At 40.2% G+C, this 24636-nt stretch overlaps 1 protein-coding gene across 3 annotated transcripts in view; it reads left to right on the top strand.

Annotated features, from left to right (window-relative positions):
• LOC104588092 (SH3 domain-containing protein) overlaps positions 1-24636 on the top strand; it is an 86989-nt gene that overhangs the window by 37797 nt on the left and 24556 nt on the right. For all 3 annotated transcript variants that reach the window (XM_088894251.1, XM_088894252.1, XM_088894250.1), the window contains 2 exons: positions 11342-11404; positions 11543-11884. In XM_088894251.1, the coding sequence (XP_088750377.1) occupies positions 11342-11404; positions 11543-11884 (405 nt within the window). The remainder of the gene's footprint in view (positions 1-11341; positions 11405-11542; positions 11885-24636) is intronic.

A 24636-nucleotide genomic window follows, 5' to 3' on the forward strand; every position in this document is an offset into this window, starting at 1 on the left:
ATTGCACTCTCTACTTACATGGATCCTGGGAATTAAAACCTTTTGCAAATCATTTCAAAACCATAACATATACTTTATATAAGTATATTTTGCAAAACAAAATCTCAACAATTGAAATCGGCTGCCGGCAGTCTTGGTTTCCATCAGAGAGAGTGCATCCCTGATCATTACCTTTGTCTGACAAAGGGGTTGATCCTGTCACTATGATCACCCACTCAGATGAATTCTCGGACTATCCCAATATACCCAGGTTTTGACCCCCGCTAAGGATCTCACTGATTGGTACATCAAAGACAGTCCAATCCGACACCTAGTGTAGTATCATAATCGAGTCTAGGGGTCAGGTGTAACTTTCCAGTTTTGCCCATCTATCTCCAAGGTCCAGGCAATACTGGAAATCTGGTTCGGTTCAAAGGTTCTATTACTCCTACACTACATGTGCTTCGGGTCTCACCCTAGTAGCTGAGACAAGCCACCCCAACAGTTGGCAGCACACCAGTGTCAGCCTTGGCAGGATAAATCTCCCCAGACTTACCAAATGGCTGTGAACATTCTAAACTAACACAAGTCTCATTAAGTGTCCAGTTTAAGGGTATTGCATAGAAACACACCACAGGAACATGAATCAAATGTGTATTTTATTCATTTACAATAAATTTATAATGTACATAAATCTGATTGAAGCTAAGGGCATACAACTATCTAACACTCACGTCTGATGTACAATCTATGAATTGATGGTCAAATAGGCTCCTCAATAGTGGGAAGAGGGATAAACACATCACCTGAAGCAGATGGGATGGGAATAAAGGGAGAGGGTTCATGTCTAGATAATAAGGAAGGCTCTCAAAGAAGGTGACATTAGGAACAACAAATGACTTACGAAGGATAGGATTATAATATTTGTATCCCTTTTGTGTGCGAGAGTAGCCCATAAAGATATACTAGATCGCTAGGGACTCAAGTTTATCATGTCCAAGGCTCAAGTGATGGGCAAGACAAACATAGTCAAAAGCACACAATGGAAGAGAGGGGGACTTTGAAGGAAACAAGATATAGAATGGAGAGTCCCCATCAAGGACTGATGTGGGCATACAATTGATCAGGAAGTATGAAGTGAGAACAACATCACTCTAGTAGGTCTTAGGAACAAACATTTGGAGTAATAAAGCACAAGTTGTCTCAATAATGTGTCGAGTCTTTCATTCCACCACACGATTTTGCTGAGGAGTGTGGTGTGGGAACAAGAAGATTGATGTATAATTCCGTGAGTGTCAAAATAAGATTGAAAGGATCTATGAAAATACTCCTTTGTATTATCAAAATGAAATACTTTAATACAAACACCAAACTGATTTTGAATTTCAGCATGGAAGGAAAGGAAAATGGAGAACAATTATGAATGCTCTTTCATTAAATATATCCATATCATTCTTGAATGATCATCAATAAAGGTTACAAAATATCGAAATCCATTATAAGATGACACACTACTAGGACCCCAAACATCTAAGTGGACAAGATCAAAAAGACTTTGGACTCTATTATCTTCCTTGGGAACAAAAGTGGCTCTATGATACTTGCTAAGTTGACATATTTCACAATCCAACTTTGACAGTGATGCCAAATTAAGGATTAATTTCTTCAAAATTCAAAGTGAAGGATAACCCAAATGGCAATGCCACTAGAGAGGAGTAAGAGATGAGTGGAGCTCTCGATTGACCATCGACATCTAGGTAGTACAATCCTCCAACTTCATGACCTCCACCAATCATCTTCCCTGTCGTAAGATCCTGAAAAACACAATAGGATAGAAAGAAGGTGACTAAATAGTTTAATGACTTATTAAGTTTACTTACAAACAAGAGACTAAAGGGAAACTTAGAGATGTAAAAAGCAGAGGTAAGACTAATATAAAAACCAAGGGAGACATTGCCAGTGCCATTAATGGAGAAGAAGTGCTATCGACTAAGGTAACAGTTTGTGCAATGGGGAGTGGAGACAAGGAATCAAAAAGATATGAAGATCCAATCATATGATCTAAAGCTCCAAAATCAATTACACATGGTGAATGGTTAGAACTGGAAACTAAACAAATTGTACTTGACTTAGCAAGGATAGTATCTTGGAAGGCAAGAGGTTTGACAAAGTCTCTCATATTCCTCACGAGTGATGGAAACCAGTTCATTGCTCTTACCAACTCCTATTGGCAGGCAGCTCATCAGAACATCATTCATATTAGTGTCATCCTCAACTACGACACTATTAGTCCAGGAAGATGGACCATTCAAGTCATAACATAAAGCAACTATGTGTTCCTCACAGCCACAATGTGTGCACTCTCTCACAGTACAACAACCACCACTGTTTCTTCCACCACCTCTTCCTTCCATAACGACCAACCCTAAAACAATCGGCACCTCTAAATGTACCTCTCCCCCTAACACCTCTTCTGCCACCATCTTTGGTTGCTACTAAGGAAAACTTCTCTAAAGTGATAGAATGATCATTTTGGGGTTGCCGTGTCCTACAAATACGAGAAAACACATCGGAAAGGGAATGGTGATCACCACTTCACAGGTTCAAACTTAGATCTCAGTCCTAACAAGAATCTAGTAACTCTAAATGTTCCCTTTGAGCCTGTTGTACCTTTGGATCAGGGGAGAGAGGTTAGTAAACATTCAACTCATTTGTTCTGGCTGCCAACCCCTCTTGATTTATATACTCAAAATAAAAGAACGAAAGATTGCAAAGATACCCTTAGTAGGGCGGCTACTTTAAGTAGCTGAACAGTCACAACTTAAAACAACATAAACTAATGGGCCTAAGGCCCAATAACCTCCTAACTGAATAACTAAAATAAAAATAAAACAAAGCTGGGTCCAATAACTTAAAATCGGCCCAAACTCAACACTCACCCTCAAGTTGGGAGTAAATGTCACACATTCCCAACTTGTGTAGATCATGCTCCAGCTTGTTTCTTGCAACACCTTTTGTAAGAACATCAGCAAGCTGTAAATCAGAAGCAATGTATGGAAGATAGACTTCCCCTGAGGTTGCCCTTTCTCTTATAAAATGTCTGTCCACTTCAATGTGCTTTGTCCTGTCATGCTGAACTGGGTTGTGGGCAATGTTAATTGTTGTCTGATTATCATAGTACAACACCATAGGTTCTTTTGCCTTTATACCAATTTCTCCTAATAAGGATCGAATCCAAAGAAGCTCTGAAACTCCATGTGTCATGGCTCTATATTCAACTTCTGCACTTGACCTTGCCACAACTGTATGTTTCTTACTTTTCCACGAAACTAGATTGCCTACAACAAGAGTGTAAACTTCTGATGTAGATCTTCTGTCATCTAGGCATCCTGCCCAATCAACATCTGTGTAAGCCTCTAACTTCAACTGTCCATGGTCAACAAATAGTATGCCTTTACCGGGGTGTCCCTTCAGATAAGCAAGAATCTTGTCAACAGCCTCCCAATGTTAGACTCATGGGGCATGCATGTATTGACTCACCACACTCACTGCATAAGAGATGTCAAGTCTTGTCATACATAAATATAGCAGTCGTCCCACTAGTCTCTGATATCTCCCAATGTCCTTCACCAGCTCACCTTCTGATGCATTAATTCTGTGATTTTGATCAATAGGAGTACTAGCTTCCTTTGTTCCAAGTTTCCCTATTTCTTGTAAAAGGTCCAGAACATACTTCCTCTGAGAAATAAAAATTCCATGCATTGATCTTGCTACCTCAATGCCCAAAAAATACCTCATCTCCCCAAGATCCTTAATTTCAAATTCTCTGTGCAAATTCTTCTTCAGACTGTCAATCTCACTCAGGTCATTTCTTGTAACTACAATGTCATCCACATAAACAATCAGAACTGACACCAGGGACCCCCTTCGCTTCACAAACAAAGTATGGTCTGAAAAGAAATCAAGGCTTTCCTGAACCTGTCAAACCACGCTTTGGGAGACTGTTTTAAACCATAAAGAGACTTATTCAATCTGCATACCTTCCCCTTTTCAGCATCACTGTAGAAACCAACAAGAAGATCCATATACTTCTTCTTGTAGGTCTCCATTAAGAAAGGCATTTTTTACATCAAGTTGAAAAAGGGGCCAAGAGTATGTAGCAGCCAAGGTTCAAAATATCGATACGCTGGTAGGGGAGTATTGGGCGAAACGGTACTGCATTTTGTACCTTTTTTTATTTTTTTTGTAACCAGTTCAGGGGGGCGTTTTAGGGCTCCTCCACCCCTTGAACTAATCAGACCCCCAATACACCCACTGTAGGGGCATATCAGAGGGGTCTTGGAACGATACGTATCAGCCTATACGAGCCGATACGTGTTGATACTTTGAACCTTGATAGCAGCAAGAGAGAGAAGGATCCAAACAAAAGTCATTTTTGCAACTGGTGCAAAAGTCTCCAAGTAATCAATGCCATAGGTTTGAGTGTACCCTTTTGCAACTAGTCTAGCCTTATACCTTTCTATGCTTCCATCTGCCTTGTATTTAACTGTATAAACCCATTTGCATCCAACAATCTCCTTGCCCTCTAGTAGATCCACAATCTACCATGTCCGATTCTTAATTAAAGTTGCCATTTCCTCCTGCATAGTTGTCTTCCACTCAAGTTTGGAGAGAGCCTCACTGACACCCTTGGGTATAAACACAGAGTCGAGGGAAGAAAGGAAGGCTCGACAAAAAGGAGAAAGTCCACTGTAGGAGAGATACTGTGAGATACAATGAGCAGTATACTTTCTCTTCCCTTATTTTAGTGCAATAGGAAGGTCCAGGTCATCTGTAATGGGGTTAGTGGAATCAATAGGAACTGAAACATCAGAGGGATCAAGAGGAATACCCGAGTCAGTGTCAGCTGAATCTGGAATCTCTGAGGAACCGATAGGAAGTAATGTGAGTTCTTCTGCAGTGGAATCAACCTCCCTGTGGAGGTGCTGTCATAAGTAGCACTAAGAAACAGGATGCAAGGGAGGTGGTAAGGTAGGTGACATAGGAGGGTCAGACACAAGAGTGGGCATAGGGTCTGGAATTGGAAGAGGAATAGGCTGCTCACTTCCTTCCCCAAAACACTCCCTCTGAGAAGAACCCTTTGGGAAAAAAGATGTGGACTCAAAAAAGGTGACATCCATAGTAACATACCGATTCCCAGAGACTGAGTCATAGCAACAATACCCTTTCTGATTTTCTGTATACCCAATAAAAACACACTTCTTTGCCTTCGGATCAAGCTTCGAGCGGTGAGGACCAAGAACATGAGCAAAGCAAGCACAACCAAAAACCCTGAGAGGAATGCAGAACATCTCCCCCTCAGGATAAAGGAGGCTGAATGGGGTGCTAAATCCAAGAACACGAGAAGGCACCCTACTAATCAGAAAAACTGCAGTGAGAACTGCATCACCCCAAAATTGAACTGGGACAGTAAATGTGATCATCATGCTCCTCGCAATCTCAACAATGTGTTTGTTCTTCCTTTCTCCTACACCATTTTGTTGTGTACTGTAAGAACAACTACTCTAATGAATTACACCATACTCTAATAGATATGAAGCAAGGTTCTTCTCAAAATATTCCTTGGCATTGTCTGATCTGAACACTTTCACTTGTACCCCAAACTGTGTCAGCACCATCTGATGAAACTGTCAAACCAAGGATGGTACCTCATCAAGGGATCTCATCAAGTAAATTTAAGAATACTGAGAAAAATCATCTACAAATAAAAGAAAATACCGGTAGCCACCCATAGAAGGAACATGGTATGGTCCCCACACATCAGTATGAATAACATCAAAAGTAGATGAACACCTTTTATTACTAACTTTAAATGAATGTCTACAATGTTTTCCAAGCTGACAACCTTCACACTCCAAGCTAGACAAATCAACAGACTCAAATAACTTTGGAAATAAGAAAGGCAAATAAAGAAAAGACAAATGTCCCAAATGATTATGCAATCTTACCCACAGACTCTGACTCAATATCCCTGCTAACATGATGACTCTGATGATCTGGAAGAGCATCTAGAAGGTAGATTCCATTCACCTCACGACCACTCCCAATCGTCCTCTTAGAAACCAAATCTTACAAAACACAATGACCAGGAGAAAAAATCACTGAGCAATTCAAGTTCTTAGTCAAACTACTAACAGATAACAAATTAGTACTCAATCTAGGTACATGGAGGACAGAGGGTAGGGAAATGGAATCAATTATCTTGACAGACCCCTTCCCAGCAATGGGAACATGGGATCCATCGGCTATAGAAACACTGTCTCTACCGGAGCAGAGTTGGTAAGAGGAGAAAATAGTGGAACTATGGGTCATATGCTATAAGGCTCCAAAATATATAATCCAAGGAGGTCCCTCTTTACCTGTAGTAGAAACATAGTTTGTAGTGGCATGTGAACTACCTGTATGAGCAAAGGAAGTAGAATGTCCACCACCAGATCCACTTGTGCCTAGCTGTCCACCTGATAACGGATTAGGGCTAACTGTATCTCACTGATTAAGTAACTGCCCATATCTCTCAAGTTCGGCTTTCATTGCAACAACTGCAACAGACTCCAAAGTAGTTGTAGTAGGGGGTCCAGGTAAGTCACCAGTTACTGCCATATTAACATTTTCCTTATTGTCTTTGAGTCCATTCAGCACAAGGTGAGGGTGAAGCTTCCAGTAGGTACCTCTCGTGTGTTTAAGCTTCTTATAGTAGTCACAGAACAGGTCCCTCTTATATTCCTTCCTGATTTCACTACCACCCTAATCTCCACTCTGTTTAGGTTTCACAATACTAACCATAGATGACTGCTCAAGACCCGAATTCTTCATCATCACATTCCTCCTACTCTCTTCCCCTGATACAAAGGCATATGCTTGAGAGAGAGTAACACTATCCTTAGAAAGGATATGTTGCCTTGCAATGACATACTCAGGATTAAGGCCAACAAGAAATTCAAAGACCCTATTCTTCTCTAAGAGCTTCTGGTAGGTAGCTGCATCCTTACTACTTCCCCAAACCACTGTCTCCAAATGGTCAATTTCCTGCCATAGGGTTTTAAGGGCCGAAAAATAAACAACAATAGGTTTATCTCCCTGTTTGGTAGCAATAACCTGGTTTCTCAACTGGTAGGCCCTAGCAACATTCTTACTCTGTGAATAGGTTTCTGCAACTCCATCCCAAATTTTCTTAGTTGTATTTGCCCACAAAAAGTTTACTTGTATGGGGCAGCATAGAATTACACAACCAAGTCATTACCATATAATTTTCCTGTACCCACCAGGAGCAGTTAGTCTTGGGTTTCACTTCCACATTAGTGATATACCCCAACTTTCCATGAGCACCAATGGCCATCTTTGTAGATTGTTACCATTCTAAATAGTTTGTACCATCTAACTTAACTGTAGTGATGGTTCTAGCCCTGAAAAGGTCTCCGACACCTCCTCCTCCTTGTCCCATCTCATTCCCCGATTTGTTTTCAACTTCGTGACCCTTTATTAATTCCAAAAAAGGGCTAGAAAATCACTTTAAGATGAAGAAATATGAGAGAATTCCCTTCAGCCACCACAGACACCCTTCTGGTACCCTAGATGGTCCTCCCACAAAAGATTCCCTTTCCGCGGGAGTGGGAGAAGAGAGAGAAGAAGCAGCCGCTCCCTCTAGAGGCCTCCAAAACAGGTGGGACTTAAACCGCCCCCTTCAAAAAACTCCAAGGAACCCTAAAAAAATAGGGTGCCACTTCCTAGGTCAAAATTGAAGAGTCCTACAAAAACAGGACTCTCCCCCTCCCCCTTTCTCCAGTTCTTCCTAAATTTGATGGGAAACCCTAGACTAGCTATAGGGCAAAACAGATCCACCAAAAAATCCAAAAACTGGGCTTACTTGAGGTCTTCGATCAGCCTCTCATATATGCAGTCAGCCGATCTAGGGCTGCATGATAGAGCAGCTCAAGAAACCTTTGGCCTGCTCTGATACCAAGTAGAAATTGTTGATAATTGATTCTGATGTATGCTTTGTGAAGAAAAGTAGTAGAAGTTGAAAGGTTTCAGCAAGAGAGAGAGAAGAAGAAGAAGAAAAAAAGAGAGTGGGATGTTGCCAGAATTGAAATTAGTTCTGGCCACCAACCCCTCTTGATTTATATACTTAAAATAAAAGAATGAAAGATTACAAAGATACCCTTAGTAGGGCGGCTACTTTAAGTAGCTGAACAGTTGCAACTTAAAATAACATAAACTAATGGGCCTAATGCCCAATAACCTCCTAACTGAATAACTAAAATAAAAATAAAACAAAGCTGGGCCCAATAACTTAAAATCGGCCCAAACTCAACAAATATTGTTGTTTGGTTGGTACATAGAGTGACTTTGGAGTTGTTCAAATCTTTCTTTATAGATGACAACTTGAGAAACCGATAACAAGTACACTACTCATCCCAATTGAGAATTCCTCCAACTATCTTGTGGACTCTTCAAGCAAATACATCAAAATAAACTTTGATGGGTGTAGTTTGGGAAATCCTCGGCCCCCATGCATAGGGGGAATTTTTAGAAATAGTGTGGGTTATATAATGGTCTTGTTCTCAGGATCAATTGGTTTAAGGAACTCCACTAGAGTTTAACTTTTGGCAATCCTACAAGGTTTGAGGATTCAAAGGCTTAATATATACAGATAGATAAATAAATAAATAGATAATTGAAAAGTTACTTCATTATCAATATGTAAGCAAAGTTACAACACCCCAAAGAGAGGCACGAGGTGTGACCTCTTTTGAAAGTAAAAGAAAGTGTAAGAAACCATAAAACACTATAATCAAATCATTACAAGGTTTCACAATACAGATGTTCCCTCAAGACCCCCTGTTTAGCGAGACCATGAACCATAGCATTTGCCGATCTTCTCACCCAACATGAACTAACATTCATGTTGCTTGTTAACCAGCTTGCCTTCTTTAGGAAATCCTTGTAGCACTAAATTACTAATCTTGGGTCTGTTAACCAGCCCACAACCACCTTAGAATCTCCTTCAATTCAGAGATACTCCACCCCTATTTGATTTGCTATCTGAATGCCTTGTAGAGATGCCAATAGTTCAGCCTTGACTGAATCTCTTATTCCCACTGGACCTAAGGGGTCAGGATTTCCTTGATACCATCTTCCCAAAATAAAATAAATTCCCTAAACAAGCATCATACTTGACAAAGTTCAGAAAAAGGGGAAAGATATTGTGAATTGCTTTACAAGGAGTGCTCAAAGTAGCCCAATGAGAAACTTCAGCATCCCACAGTTCTCCAAACATCCATGAATACTAGCTACCACCTCATGCCACAACCTCTCTCTTCCAAAGGCCATCTCCACAACCACTTACCTAACAACAAAGTTACATCCTTTACAGCCAATTTCCCTAACCCCAACCCACCCTCTTCTTTTATCCTACAAACAATCCCCATCAAATTAAATGATCATTTTTCTCTTCCACAGGCTCCCAAAGGAAGTCCTTCATTACTTTCTCCAATTTCTTTGCCTCCCTAGAGGGTATCCTGCACACGGAGAGATAATGAACTGGCAAATTAGCTAGAGTGGCTTTAAGCAAAGTTACTCTACCTCCTAGAGATATATAGCTCTTTTTCCAAGCTGCTAGCCTTTTTTCAAATTTCTCTAGGATTGGAGTCCAAAAACAGCTCTCTTTTCGGGTTAGCCCCTAGGGGAAGCCCAAGATAAGACAAGGGCCAAGAAGCTACATGACAACTTAAGCACTCTGCCACAAACTCAATAAACCCTTCATCTAGGTTAATCCCTACCACATAGTTCTTGTCCAGGTTTATTTTCAGGTTAGAGACCCCTTCAGAGTAACCTATTAAAGCTTTCAGATTCCTTACTTTTCTTAGGTCAATCCCCTCACTGAAAATAATAATATCATCAGCAAATTGGAGATGGGTCACTAGGACACTATTTCTTCCTGTCCTCCAACCTCTAATTGCCCCTTCCATATCTGCCTTTGAGAGAAGCCTATTGAACACATCTGCTATCAAGGTAAAGAGAAAGGGAGAAGGGGGTTTCCCTACCTTAATCCTCTAGAGTCTGGAAAGAAGTCCTTAACCACAACATTTACTAGGACTGAAAAATGAACAGAACTAATATAGCCCTCCATCTAATTGCACCACCTATCACCAAAACCACAGTTCCTTAGGACCTCAATCAAGAAGCTCCAATCCACTAAGTCATAAGCCTTTTCTAAATCCAATTTACAAACAACACCTTGCTGGCCTGATTTCCTCCACACATTCAAAGGCTCAAAATATTGAAGGCTTAATAGTTGAAGGAGATTCTAATACAGTGGCAGGTTGGCTAAGACAGGACAGAACAGGTCCTTGGTTGTTTAGGCTTACATTGAGGGAAGTCAGACTCTTTTCTGATGTGCTAATATAATCGTCTTATTCTTAGGTCCTTCGTTGTTTAGGCTTACATCAAGGATTCATGATAGTTTCATCATTTGGAGGCCCTTTCTATTTTCAAGTTGTGCCTTTTCATGATTTTTCCAATCTTGATCAAACTCTCAGTGACTTGCCTTCAAATAATTTTAGACATTACTCATTTTTCAGAGTAGGCACAAAAAGAGAAAAGATATAGTTCTGCATGTCAAATACCATCATTTCTTGATATTGATTATTTGGTTCTTGGTATGAATATGGAGGCATGTTTACTAGTTCTTGGAACCAGATCTTTTATGATGCTTATCAACTATCCTTACCCCTTCAAATGTTTTTCTATCTCTTCTTTTGTGTTGCTAGTTCTAGATTGGATAAGGATGATTGCTTCAGGTTGACATCCAGCATAAATAACTTGCCAACTCTTTACATGAAACCTGGCTTTCTAGTTTAAGCTCACAAAAGAGCATTACATATAGTCCTAGATAGATTTTTGGTGTAAAATTTCCATACCCGGCATTCAATAAATGGAACAAGTCTTGGATGCTGATGATTGTGATAATATTATTGACCTTTAAACTTGGAAAGATAAAATGAAGCTCCTTAATATGTTATCACATTTGGTAGCAGGGATCAAATATGGGTTTTCATTTCAAATATTGAAGGTTATTTTATGGGTTTTCGAATGTTGAAGGTTATAGTCCTCACTGAAGCTGATTAGGTGATGATAATGCACCCTTGACTGATAAAATTGACTCATTGTTTTCATCTGTATTTTTCCAGCCAAAAGAAAAAAGAGAACATTTGATCAGTGGTATAGACATATCCAATTTTTTCATGTTCTTTGGAAGCCTAGGTTTTATGGCTACTGGAGCTCATGTACGATTTCCTTTCAGGTAGATGCTGAGAAATCTTATCATCAAAGTGTTGCTGCTATTCTAGAGAAGCTCCATGCTGAGGTGTAACAAATTGGTTTTTTTAGTACTACCCTGCACTTTGCTATTATCTGATAGAATTTTATTATTTATGCATTTATACAAGAGAAGATGCAAATGGTACATACATTAACTCCTTTGTTCCTTTACTGTTGGAAATAGATGGTTCTGGAGAAGCAACAAAGTGAATCTGCACCACCATCACCAATAACAGATGTGTACATTCCACATGCACATGGAGATACCAATACCAATGAATCTGGTGTTCATGCACATGAAGATAAGAATACTAATGGATCTGGTGTACGTGCACATGAAGATAAGAATACCAATGGATCTGATGCATGTGCACATGGAGATAACAATACCAACGGATCTAGTGCACATGCACATGGAGACAGAAATACCAATGGATCTGGCACACATGAACATGGAGATGGTAAAACCAATGAATCTGGAAATGTTTTACCTACAGCTCAAAACGAGACATTCTTTATTGCAAAAGTAAGGCTTACTGCATCTATTAAATGATCCATTGTTGCATAAAAAGGTAGCCTATAGCCTTATACATAGTTGTCATGAATTTGTGATAGATAACACCATTTTTGCAATATTTTTTTGGGTAAATTACAGATAGATACCCTGTACTTTGGGGATAGTGACAGATAGGTACCCTGAACATTCAATTGCAACAATTGAGTACCCTGAACTCTCAAAAATAGACAATTGGGTCCATCTGTTAGTATTCCGTCAGTTAAACCTTACATAATACCCTTATCGTGTATTTCTGAGATCATTCTCAGGTAACTGAACGCCCCCCCCCACGATGATGTTCTCATGTGATTTTCCGATGACGGCATTCTCTTGTGATGATTTTACTCCATAGAATGATCTCAAAAATACACTAGAAGGGTATTTTTGACATTATGTAATGTTTAACTGATGAAATATTAATGGATGGACCCAAGTGTCTATTTTTGAGAGTTCAAGGTACTCAAGTGTTGCAATTGAATGTTCAGGGTACCTATCTGTCACTACCCCCAAAGTACAGGGTACCTATCTGTAATTTACCCTTTTTTATAAGAGAAATTTTATTAAAGACCAATAATAAGAATACAGCATGACTGCTCCCACTAAGAGGCACGAGATGCAGCCTCAAAACAAAACAAAAATTACAAATGAGCCCAAAACAACAACACTTTTGCAATATTCAGAGATAAACAACCAAGAGGACTAATCCTCTATAATTCCAAGCCCCCACCCCGACCCAAAATGAGGGCGGGGCCTTGGAACCTGTCAAAACAGCTAGCCTCAGAAAACATGGATGAAGATCTCTCCCCCACCTTCCTAAAAGAAAAATAAGGAAAAGAAAACCAATAACACTGACAGCAACAAGCACCAGGCCAGAGCCAAGGACATGTCGAGGTAAATCCTTATAAGATTTGCAGCTATTAAACCTAGATCCCTATAACACCTAGCATACTGGTTTAGAATACTGGGGACAGTATCAGATGCTTCATGGATACTTCTAAATGTACTTTATAGCATTAACATTTCTAAAATATGTAAATTTGTATGCTTTAACAAATTATACTATAAGAGGTCTGCACATGTTATAAATTTAATTAAATTTGGCAAGATATAAGTCTTTCAAAATGACATTCAGCTTCAGAAACTCGATATAAATGCATGATATAAGCATACTACATGGGATACCCATATACCAATTCTTGTCCAGGATTTTGTTTTATGTATAACTTGAAATTTTCATTAATTATGTATAAAAAAATAAGCTATTTACAGCATTAATTGTACCATTGCACCCCAATCTTACGTAAAGGCCTTTTTCTTTTACTAGGATACAAAGTTTTCAGGTGCCCTATTAATACCTCCCCAAAACATTTGGTTCCTGTGGACCCCTTGCCTAGCTGATGCATCTGCTATCCATTTGCTAATCTTCCAGTCCAGATGAATATAACTCTCGCTTGCCTTGTTAGCCTGGTTTCCTCTCTAATTGAGTGCCTATAGCACAAAGGTCCTTTTCTGTTATTCACCATCCACCCTATGATTGTGCGAGTGTCTCCCTCTTCAATAGGTTGTTGTGGCTCAATGACTTCCCTAATTCCAATTCTTCAGTAATGCCATCAACTCTACCTTGATCGAGTTACCTTGGCCTATAGGTCCTGAATGTATTGATAAATTTCCATGTCATGGTTTCTGAAAATACCCCTACTCCTACTAAACCTGGATTGCCCAAGTTGCGATTATCAAAACAGTTTTATATAATTTGGTGGGGAAGGATACTACATGCTTACTACCATGGTTCTTCAAGTGGAAGAATTAGCAACCTACTGCTAGTTGCCTATGGTATCTTCCTCGTAAATGAATTAAAGAGTGATGTTGTTTTGACCTAGTGAGCTGACCTAACCATAATATTTTATATTAAGTTTTCGACTGTATGACTTTCTTCCTTGAATATCCTTGCATTCCTTTCTTCTCAAAGAGGCAGGAGATTAGCAAGTGTGGAGTAGATTCACCACTTTGCCAACACAGCAAGCTTAAATTGGGAGACAAACACCAATTGGGACCTTTCTTTGGAGGACCTCACAGATATTAATATTTTGATGATACACCTTTCAATAGAAAGCCCTTAGGAGGACCGGGACCCAATCAAATGGCTCTAGATGGGAAGGCCCTAGGTAAAGGATTAGAGGGAAACAAACTCTAGAAGAATGGAGAACAAGATAATAAGATAGAAGAGGAGGGTTGCCAAATGCAACTATCAGATGAAGATGGACACAAAGACATACCATATAAGTATTGGATTAGTTGCATTGCTTCAACCGCATTATTCCTAAACCCCCTTTGTTGTTAGGTGGATGCTTATGGGGCTATTTGTGGGCCTACCATACTTTATATCATTTAGGGAGATTTTATGCTTAATCTTTTACTAATTGGGGACATATTATAATTTTTTCTTCTTCCTCTATTCTTCTCTACTTTCCCGCATTTTCTTCCTTGTTTTCTCTTTATTTTTTTTTATCCAACACACTTTTACTCCTTTCTTAGCCCCAAGTTCCACGTTATTTTCGGCACAACACTGGACAAGCAATGGAACACTGATTTGTTTTCGTTCAAAGAAAGAAAGTAAATATGAGAGAAACTCTCTTTTAAGGTAACATTGCCCCACTAGAGATCCGCCTAGAACCTAGTTCTTTTATCATCTGAGATGCCATAGTGAATCTGAGAGACAAACACTTGAAGGATGATGGAGATCAATTTCCTAGGAGATGTAAAAGGACCTCTTGTGGCCACTAGGTCTAAACCATAAATGCTTTTAATCATAGTGTGCCATAATTTGTCCTCTTCTAAGGGAAACCTCCAAAGCCACTTATCCAAAAGAGAATCTTTTGTTCGACAAAGTTCTCCCATTCCCAAAACCCCTTCCTCTTTCTTCCTATATATAGTCCTTCAATTGATCAAGTGGGCCTTCTTAGCCTTTCCAATCTCCTAAAGTCCTTTATAATCTTCTTCTGTCTCTTTGCCACTAATGTAAGAATCTTAAACATAGAGAGGTAGTATATAGGGAGGTTGGAAAGAGTGGACTTAATCAAGGTAATTCTGCCACTGAACAAGATGTAATTCCTCCTCCAACAAGCAAGTTTTTGAGAAATATCCAAAACTGGGTTCCCAAAATTGTGTCCCGGATTTTAGGAAATGGAGTCATATTCCTGTTTCCCCATCCATGTCCTTGCCCATATCAATATTTGGGCATCATAAATTTGCGTCCTAAACTTAAAGGTCAAACTTACAAAACCCCAACCAAAGACCTGCCTTTGAAAACTTTCTCCTACTCACTACTTGTGGCAGTAGGTTTACAAATGTTTCCCACTTCTTTCTCTTTTAGCCATTCATCTACCTCTTCATCTTCACTTTTACTGATTGGAAAGTTTCCAACAGCATGACCGTGTTCCATGGTGGCATCATCAAACTATGATGCAATTTCCAAATGTCAAACTATTCCAGCCATTTACATTAAATAAATTAGAATGGGTGGAAGGAAAAAGGATGCAAAGAGGAAGTAGTATATCCTAATAGGGATAGTAATTTTCCCTGTAAAATCAGAGCCCCGCCCCAAATGGGGCGGGTTTTCTCCAATCTTAAACAGGGATCAGGGGGGGGGGATGGGGAAAATATTTTTGCCCCGAACCAAGGATTGGTAGGTGCCTTGGATACAATTTATTTTGGGTACTAGGGGAATTTTTTTATATAAAAGTATAGTGGTGAGGGCATCTCAGACTTGGGGATGCCCATCATTTGTACATAATTCATTCTTTTATCAATAAAATGATACCATTGGTCCCAAGCCTAAATAGAGGGGGGTTGCATCAGGTTGGTAGTGTAGAGAACACTAATGTGGACCCCACTAAGGTGGTCCCCACTGTTCGTATGTCAGCAATAAGTTATGATTAGAATTAGTTCTTTATGATAAGATTACTAGTTTTTTATAAGATTAGGACTAGTCTTTTATAAGATTAGGATTAGTCTTTTTTCAGCTTTATCTTATCTTATCTTATCTTGCCATGTAAGCAATTCAGTCCTTTTACAAGTATGATACTATGTATATAAATTTAAGAGGGGGGCGGCTGTTTAAACACATCAACCCAACTCTCTTTATCAAAATCTTTCTCTCTCTCTCTTTTCTCCCTCTTTTCTTTTTTTTTTCTTCTCCTTTTAAGTGTCTGTTCAATCTTGAGCGACTACTTGGTATCAAAGCATTTGATCTAGGGTTTCTCATGTGGAATTAATTCAGCCAACCACATGAGAATTATTTAGGGCTGAGTTTTTTCATTCGACTGATTCTTGGAGATTACAAGAAGTCTTCAGCAACTGTCCAAGGATTGGAAAGTGCTCCTTGTAATCAGGAAGAATTAGAGAAGAATTAAGTGATCAAGGTTAGGTCTTTGGTCAAGATTGGAGGTGCCAATCAGATTTTTTTGTTCTCTCATCAAGATTGAAGTTGGCGATCAAGAAGTTTTTTTCTCCAAGATCAGTTCTGTTTCAGAAGTTTCTCGGGTTGATCAGAATCAAGATAAGTTTTGAGCAAACTGAAGTTGGCGATCAGAATTTCAGCAAGAATTTTTTGAATCAAGATCAGTTTTTTTCTCAGAAATTCCTGGGTAAGGTCTTATTCCTTCTTGAGGGCAGCAACAAGGATAGATTAATTTGTGAGGTACGGCTATATAGAATTTTTTTCTTTTTCTCTTCTAGGGTTTTAAGAGAAAACCCTGAAATCCAGGACTGTTGTTGTGTCTGGATAAGAGATTAGACTTGTTTTTTAAGTTTGGCTGCTATCAGATTTCTGTTCTCTGATCTTTGTTTTTGGAGTTCTGTACCCAGGCCAACTGCTATTAGTTCTCAGATTTAGTAGGCTGATTGATACAGTGATACAGTGAATTGGATTTTTTTTTTTTTCTCTAAATCTGATTTCTGCTTCTAGACCTACTGTCGTTAGTTTTTTCAGACCCAGTAGGCTGATTGTTACAGTAAATAGAAGGTGTTTTTTGCTTAACCCCTAACCAAGAATGGAGTGCAAGCACCAAGGGGAGGGTGTTTTTGGGACTGGTTCAGGTGGCATGACTGAAAACACCTTCCAGATTACAACTGTAAAGTTTGATAGTTCAAACTACTTAGAGTGGACCCAATCAGCCATGATGGCCACTGGGGGAAGAGGAAAACTGAACTATTAGTTGGGAGATGTGAAGGAACCAATAAGGAGGATCCCACTTATGCTAAGTGGATTCAGGAAAATTATTTAGTGATGACATGGTTGTGCAATTCCATGCAGCCACACATCAGCCGAAATTACTTATGGGCAAAAATAGCTAAAGAAATATGGGATGTTGTGAAAGAAACCTACTCTCAGCCCCTTAATGTTGCTAGGTCTTATGAGTTGAAATGTGAGAAACAAGTTTTTGTTTATTTTTCAATCTTGAAATCCCTGTGGCATGAAATTGACCACCTTGAATCAATTGAATGGGAAAGTCAGAAGGATGCACAGATTTACAAAATGCAGATTGAAACTAATAGTATTTGAGTTCCTGGCTGGTCTAAATTTGGAATATGATATTGTGAGGCAGCAACTGTTGACAAGAGATAGTGTAACTCTGTCCCAGGCCTATTCCTTAGTGCACAGCGAAGAGACTAGGAGAAAAGTTATGCTACAGCAACAACCTTCTGAATCAGCTCTAGCAACAGTTAAGCCCAAATCTATGAGTGATAAAGAAAGAGACATGAAGGAAGCTAAGAAGGACCTAGTATGTGAGCATTGCAAGAAACCTAAACATACTAAAGAGACCTGTTGGAAGTTACATCCACATCTAGTTCTAGCAAAACTCATAAACAAAAAGGGGAATGCAAATATGGTTGTTAACACTGATAGTACAACATCATCTAGCACAAGAGGCAATCCTCTAGATACTCTAGCTGCTGTCCAAGCTGCTCTAGTTCAGCCGGAAAATGAAATTGGTAATTCAGCTCCACCTCCTCAGACACCATCAGCACCCCCTACCTCAACTTTTGCTCATTTAGGTAATCGGGCCTCAGCTCACCATGCCTCAATTACAAGCAATACAAAACATTCTTGGATAATAGATTATGGAGCATCTGACCATATGACTGGCTTGCCGTCACTATTTATGACCTATCACTTATCTTCAGGCAGAGACAAAGTGTCCATTGCTGATGGCTCCCTCGTTCCTATTTCTGGCAAGGGAGACATTAAGTTGTCTAATGCTATTTCCTTATCTTCGGTTTTGCATGTTCCTATTTCTGGCAAGGGAGACAACATCATCTTTCAGTTAGTAGCATTACAAAAAACCAGAATTGTTCAGTAACCTTTTTTCTGGATCGATGTGTTTTTCAGGATCTGGAGACAATGAAGGTGATTGGGACTGGTCGTGAGGCAAATGGAGTCTATCTGCTTGGAGGGAATCCTCATTGGGAAGATAGTGAGACTAAGAGGTCTTGTGTTTCTCAGTCAATTGACCAGGCTATGATTTGGCATAATAGGATGGGTCATTTATCTTTCCGGGATTTGAAGAGTTTGTTTCCTAGTTTATTTGAATCTATCCAGATGTCTAGTTTGAAATGTGAGAGTTGTGAACTTGCAAAACACTGCAGGACAACCTATTCATTAAGTAATAATAGAAGTAATATTCCCTTTGAAATTGTGCATAATGATGTTTGGGGACCTTACCATACCACTGCCATTGGGGGGGGGTGGTTATTTCCTACTGTTTGTTGATGATGTTAGGTTGAAGGTTTTCGATGGTTCGGCTGATAAGAGTTCTTATTAGCCTGTATTTGAGTTTAAGTTGTTATGTACTGGGCCTGTGTTAATGGGCCTAAGTTTGTTTAGTGTTTTAAGTTGTCTAGGTGTCCCATCACTAATCAGGGGCATTCCATTCATTTCTTGTAACATTGTACTGTACTCTAATATAAATAATAGTACTGTCGACTGGGTCATTCAGTTCAACATTCTCAGCATCTCTTGGTCTTCTCCTCTCTTCTACTGCTTTGGCTACAGCATTTCAGCTTTCATGGTATCAGAGCATTAAGCACCTTCCTGGTTACAGCCAACGCCATCTCTTCTCTCTTGCTGTCTTTCTTTTCTTTTTTTTATCTGGGTTGCTGCCGTGAAACCCTAGGGTCGTAGGAGAACAACACAAGGTTCGAACCTAGGGTTTCCCTTGGTTGTAGGGTGCAAGGGACGTAAGACCTAGAAGCTGATGCCCTACTAGACTGTTTCTAGTAGTTAGTAGCTATTCGGCTACTAAGAGAGGTCTGTATAGGACAGACCTAGTTGAGGACTGATTTCAGCAGTCCTAGTATTGGCCGTAAGGGGGAGAACTCTCTTTACAGTTGCAGTACTCGAAACTCAAGTGAAGTCTGCATAGCACAGTGGTGGAGAGCCCTCAGTTTCAGGTTGGTTACCAGCCCAGAACACCTCATTTGCTGCTGTAACTGAACTGCTTCAGAACTGTGACAGTCTCGGCAAGTCTGAAACAGTGTTGCGAGCTGTCAGAACCTTCTTCAATTCTGCAACTAGTCTCTTTTTCAGCACTGTGATCACTTCGGCTAGTCTTAAACAGTGTCATCTACACAGAGGCTGCAGTCAAGATGTCTTCAATATCCGAAGAGGTTTCTTCTAGGGATAACAGACCTGCTGCAAGGTCTTCAAATCTGGAAAACCCTAATCTGCACAGCTTGCAGATTACAAGTGTGTTGCTGGATGAATACAACTTCAGGGAGTGGTCCGTTTCTGCAATGCTTTTTATTACTTCCTGTGATCTCACAAGCTACTTAGATGGGAACAAGAAGAAACCTGAGGTTGGCAGTGCAGAGTATGCTGTGTGGCGCAAGGAGAATGCCATAGTTATGTCCTGGTTGCTTGCCTCTATGACTCCTCGGGTTGCCAGGACTGTTCATCACTTTCCTACAGCAGCCAAGATTTGGGAAAAGGTGTCTAAGACCTATGGACAGAAGAAAAACAATGCTAGAATCTACAGATTGAATCAAGACATTGCTGCCTTAAGGCAAGGGGATATGACAGTTGCAACATACTTTGCAACTCTGGAAGGTCTTTGGGAAGAACTTGACCATCACTTGATATTGGATTGGGAAAATGCCAGGGACAAGGAGAGACATGATAAGCAGATTGAAGAGAGCAGAGCCTTTAGTTCTTGGCTGGCCTGGACCCAGTGTATGAGGGTATAAGGTCACAAATTCTAGGGAGAGATGAATTGCCCGAGTTCACCATGTTTATTATTTGGTGAGGAATGAAGAAGTCAGGAGAAAGGAGATGCAAGTTAACTCTCAGACTCAACCAACTGAACAATTTGGAGAACATTCAGCCCTGGTCTCTACTAAGGGAAACAGACATCCAGACAAGAAGCACCTTAAGTGCACTCATTGTGGTGGTGAGAGACATGTAAAAGAAAAGTGTTGGGTCCTGTATCCTCACCTGAAGCCAGCTGCATTGAGAAAGGACAAGAAGCAACAGAAGGGTCATGCGGCAAGTGGGAATCTTGTCACCAGAAACAATGGTGACAACTCACAGAATATACCAACAGTGTCTTCTTCTCCTATGGGGCAGGTTGCTAATTCCTCTGGAGCTGGTGCTTTGGGCTTCACTGCTAGTGAGGTAGAGGTACTTAGCTGGGCATTAGCCCGTCTAAGGAATAATTCTTTTGCTTCCACCTCTCTTGCCAGATCAGGTACAGTCTCTACCTTTAGTGCAACTAGCTCTATTGACTCTACTTCTTGGGTTATTGATTCCGGTGCAACTAACCACATGACACATATGTCCTCCTTATTCTCTTCATATCATTTGTTGTCTGGTCAGGATAAGATGAGAGTTGCTGACGGGTCTTTCTCCACCATCTCTGGAAAGGGGGTGGTTGACCTAAGCAAGGACCTCTCTTAAATCAGTTCTACATGTTCCCAGTCTTACCTCAAATCTTTTGTCTGTTTCAAAACTTACCAAAAATGTGAATTGTAGTATAATCTTTCTTCCTACTCATTGTGTCTTCCAGGACAGATTGACGAGGAGAACGATTGGGAGCGGTCATGAGTATGGAGGCCTCTACTATTTTGATGTAGACATCGGTTCAGCCTTACAAGCATCTGCTGCTAGTAGTCCGGAGAGTGTGGAGTCAATAGCCAGGTTGCATCTGTGGCATGCTAGGCTAGGTCATTTGTCTTTCTCTTCATTAGAAATGTTGTTTCCCGAATTATTTAAGGGCATTTCAAGTCAGAGTTTAATCTATGAAGTATGTCAAATGTCAAAACAATGTAGAACTGTTTATCCAATTTCTAGTAATGAAATTCGAGCTCCTTTTGATTTGGTTCATTCTGATGTTTGGGGCCCTTCACCCATTGTTTCCATTGATGGCTTCCGTTACTTTATCAGTTTTATTGACCACTATTATCAATGCACATGGATCTACTTGTTAAAAGGACGGGATGAAGTACCACGGATAACTATGGCATTTTGCAAGATGATTGAAACACAATTTGATAAGAAGATTAAGCAATTTCGGTCAGATAATGCTGCTGAATATTTTGAAAAATTCTTGAACTTATTCATGGAAGATGATGGCATGTTACATCAATCATCCTGTGCTAATACCCCTCAGCAGAATGGGGTTGTTGAGCGCAAGAATAGGCATCTATTGGAGATAGCTCGAGCCTTACTATTCCAGCACAAAGTTCCCAAGCAATACTGGTCTCAAGCTGTACTTACTGCATCATATCTAATAAATCGGATGCCATCTAAGGTGTTGGGTATAAAAACCCCTTTCTCTGTTTTGTGTCCCACTCTTCCAGACCTTCCTCTTCCCCCACGGGTCTTTGGCTGTATATGTTTCATACATGTGAAGGATCCAAAAAAGACCAAGCTGGATCCTAAGGCTACGAAGGGAATATTTTTGGGGTACTCTCCTACACAAAAGGGGTACAAGTGTTATGATCCTGTCTCCAAGAGAAAGTATGTCACCAGAGATGTGATCTTTTTTGAGTCTCAACCCTATTTTCAGTCTTCTCAGAATCCTCTTCAGGGGGAGACTAGTGGGATGGAAGAGGATTCTCATTCTCCCTCCTTTTTTGTTCCCCTATCTGCCTCGGGCCTTCCATCCTCTTCTTCTTCTCCTAGTTGTGGCATCCCGGGTTAACCTAGTGAGGCTCCCACTGTGCCGGCTACCTCTCCTGATGCTGCAGATGTCTCTGAAGGCTCCAGTAGGCAACAGAAAGAGATACTCACATACAACAGAAGGAAAAAGGGCCCTCAACCTCATGACAGCAACCAGTTGGACTCGGATCAATCTGTCTCTGCAATCCAAGGTAATTCCAACTCACATACTTCTCATTTGGATCTACCTATTGCTCTCCGTAAGCCTATCCGTTCTTGTACCACCCTGCACCCCATTGCTGATTTTGTTTCTTACTCACATTTATCTCCTGCCTATCACTCCTTTGTGTCTTCTCTTTCCTCTGTACGTGTTCCTTCTAGGTATTCAGAGGCCGTGTCTGATCCAAGGTGGAAAGAAGCTATGAATGAAGAGATGAAAGCCCTAATGAAAGCAAGAACTTGGGAATTAGTGGATCTGCTAGAGAGGAAGAGCACTGTTGGGTGCAAGTGGGTGTTTACTGTAAAGCACAGGGAGGACAGGTCCATTGAAAGGTACAAGGCCAGACTTGTGGCAAAGGGGTTTACTCAAAAAGAAGGAATTGACTACAAAGAAACCTTTGCCCCAGTAGCAAAGCTCAACACAATTCAGGTTCTATTGTCACTAGCAACAAATTTTTCATGGGAATTTCATCAACTGGATGTGAAGAATGCCTTCCTAAATGGTGACCTTCATGAAGAGGTATTTATGGAACCTCCACTAGGCTATGACTTTGGTAGAAAGGTGTGTAAACTGAGGAAAGCATTATATGGTTTGAAGCAATCTCCTCGTGCATGGTTTGAGAGGCTTTGTAGGGCCATGAAGAAAGTGGGGTACACTCAAAGCGGTGCAGACCATACCTTGTTCATAAGGAGACAGGATAGCAAACTTACGGCACTCATTGTTTATGTGGATGATATGGTGATTACCGGGAATGACTTGGAAGAGATAAAAAGACTGAAGGAGTTTTTAGCTTCGGAATTTGAGATCAAAGACTTGGGCCATTTGAGATATTTTCTTGGGATTGAAGTTGCTAGGTCAAGAGAAGGAATCTACATATGTCAGCGGAAGTATGTTCTTGACCTCCTAGAGGAAACAGGCATGATAGGGTGTAGGCCAGCAGATACTCCAATAGAACAGAATCATGGCCTACAGGAATCAGTAGAGAGATACCAAAAATTGGTAGGGAAGTTAATATACTTATCTCTCACTTGGCCAGATATTGCTTATGTTGTGCATGTTGTCAGTAAATTCATGCACTCTCCAAAGATCCCTCATATGAAAGCAGTTGAAAGGATTCTCAGGTACTTGAAGACTTGCCCAAGAAAGGGAATTCTATTCAGGAAAAACAATAGAATTGAAATTGAAGCTTGTACTGATGCAGATTGGGTTGGTTTTGTTGGAGACAGAAAATCAACTTCAGGATATTGTACATTTGTGGGAGGGAACCTAGTCACATGGCGCAGTAAGAAGCAGAATGTAGTTGCTAGATCAAGTGCGGAAGCAGAATATCGAGCTATGGCTTACGGGGTTGCTGAACTCCTATGGCTCAGGACCCTTCTTAATGAGCTTGCCATTAAAGCTGAGGGTCCTCTTAGACTGTATTGTGACAACAAGGCTGCCATCAACATTGCAAATAACCCTGTGCAACATGACAGGACAAAACATATTGAGATTGATTGACATTTTGTTAGAGAGAGAATAGTCTCGGGAGAACTCTGCATTCCTTATACTTCATCTGAGATGCAAATTGCAGATGTATTGACTAAAGGGTTGGCTGCAGCAAAGTTCATGGACCTTCTTGGCAAGCTAAACATGATTGACATCCATGCTTAGCTTGAGGGGGAGTGTTAGGTTGAAGGTTTTCATGTATTGATGGTTCGGCTGATAAGAGTTCTTATTAGCTTGTATTTGAGTTTAAGTTGTTATGTATTGGGCCTATGTTAATGGGCCTAAGTTTGTTTAGTGTTTTAAGCTGTCTGGGTGTCCCATCACTAATCAGGGGCATCCTAGTCATTTCCTGTAACATTGTACTGTACTCTAATATAAATAATAGTACTGTTGACTGGGTCATTCAGCTCGACATTCTCATCATCTCTTGGTCTTCTCCTCTCTTCTACTGCTTCGGCTACAGCATTTCAGCTTTCAAATGATTATACTCATTTTTCGTGGATTTATCTCATGCGTTCTCGAGATGAGGTTCCAGCATTAACCCAGATCTTTCATCAGATGATTTTAACCCAATTTATGGTCAAAATCAAAATTTTTAGATTTGATAATGCGAAAGAATATTTTGCAAACTCATTAGCCTCCTATTTGCTCGAACATGGGATTATCCATCAGAGTACCTGTCCTCATACACCACAGCAAAATGGGGTTGCTAAGAGAAAGAATAGACACATATTGGAGGTAGCCAGAAGCATTATGTTTACCTCCAATGTGCCTATACGTTTCTGGTGGGATGCTGTTCTTACAGCAATGTATCTCATCAATAGGATTCCTTCACGGGTTCTTGACATGAAATCTCCA

This window comes from Nelumbo nucifera, chromosome 1 (assembly GCF_055504915.1).
Source record: "Nelumbo nucifera cultivar China Antique chromosome 1, China Antique-T2T, whole genome shotgun sequence".
NCBI lineage: Eukaryota > Viridiplantae > Streptophyta > Magnoliopsida > Proteales > Nelumbonaceae > Nelumbo > Nelumbo nucifera.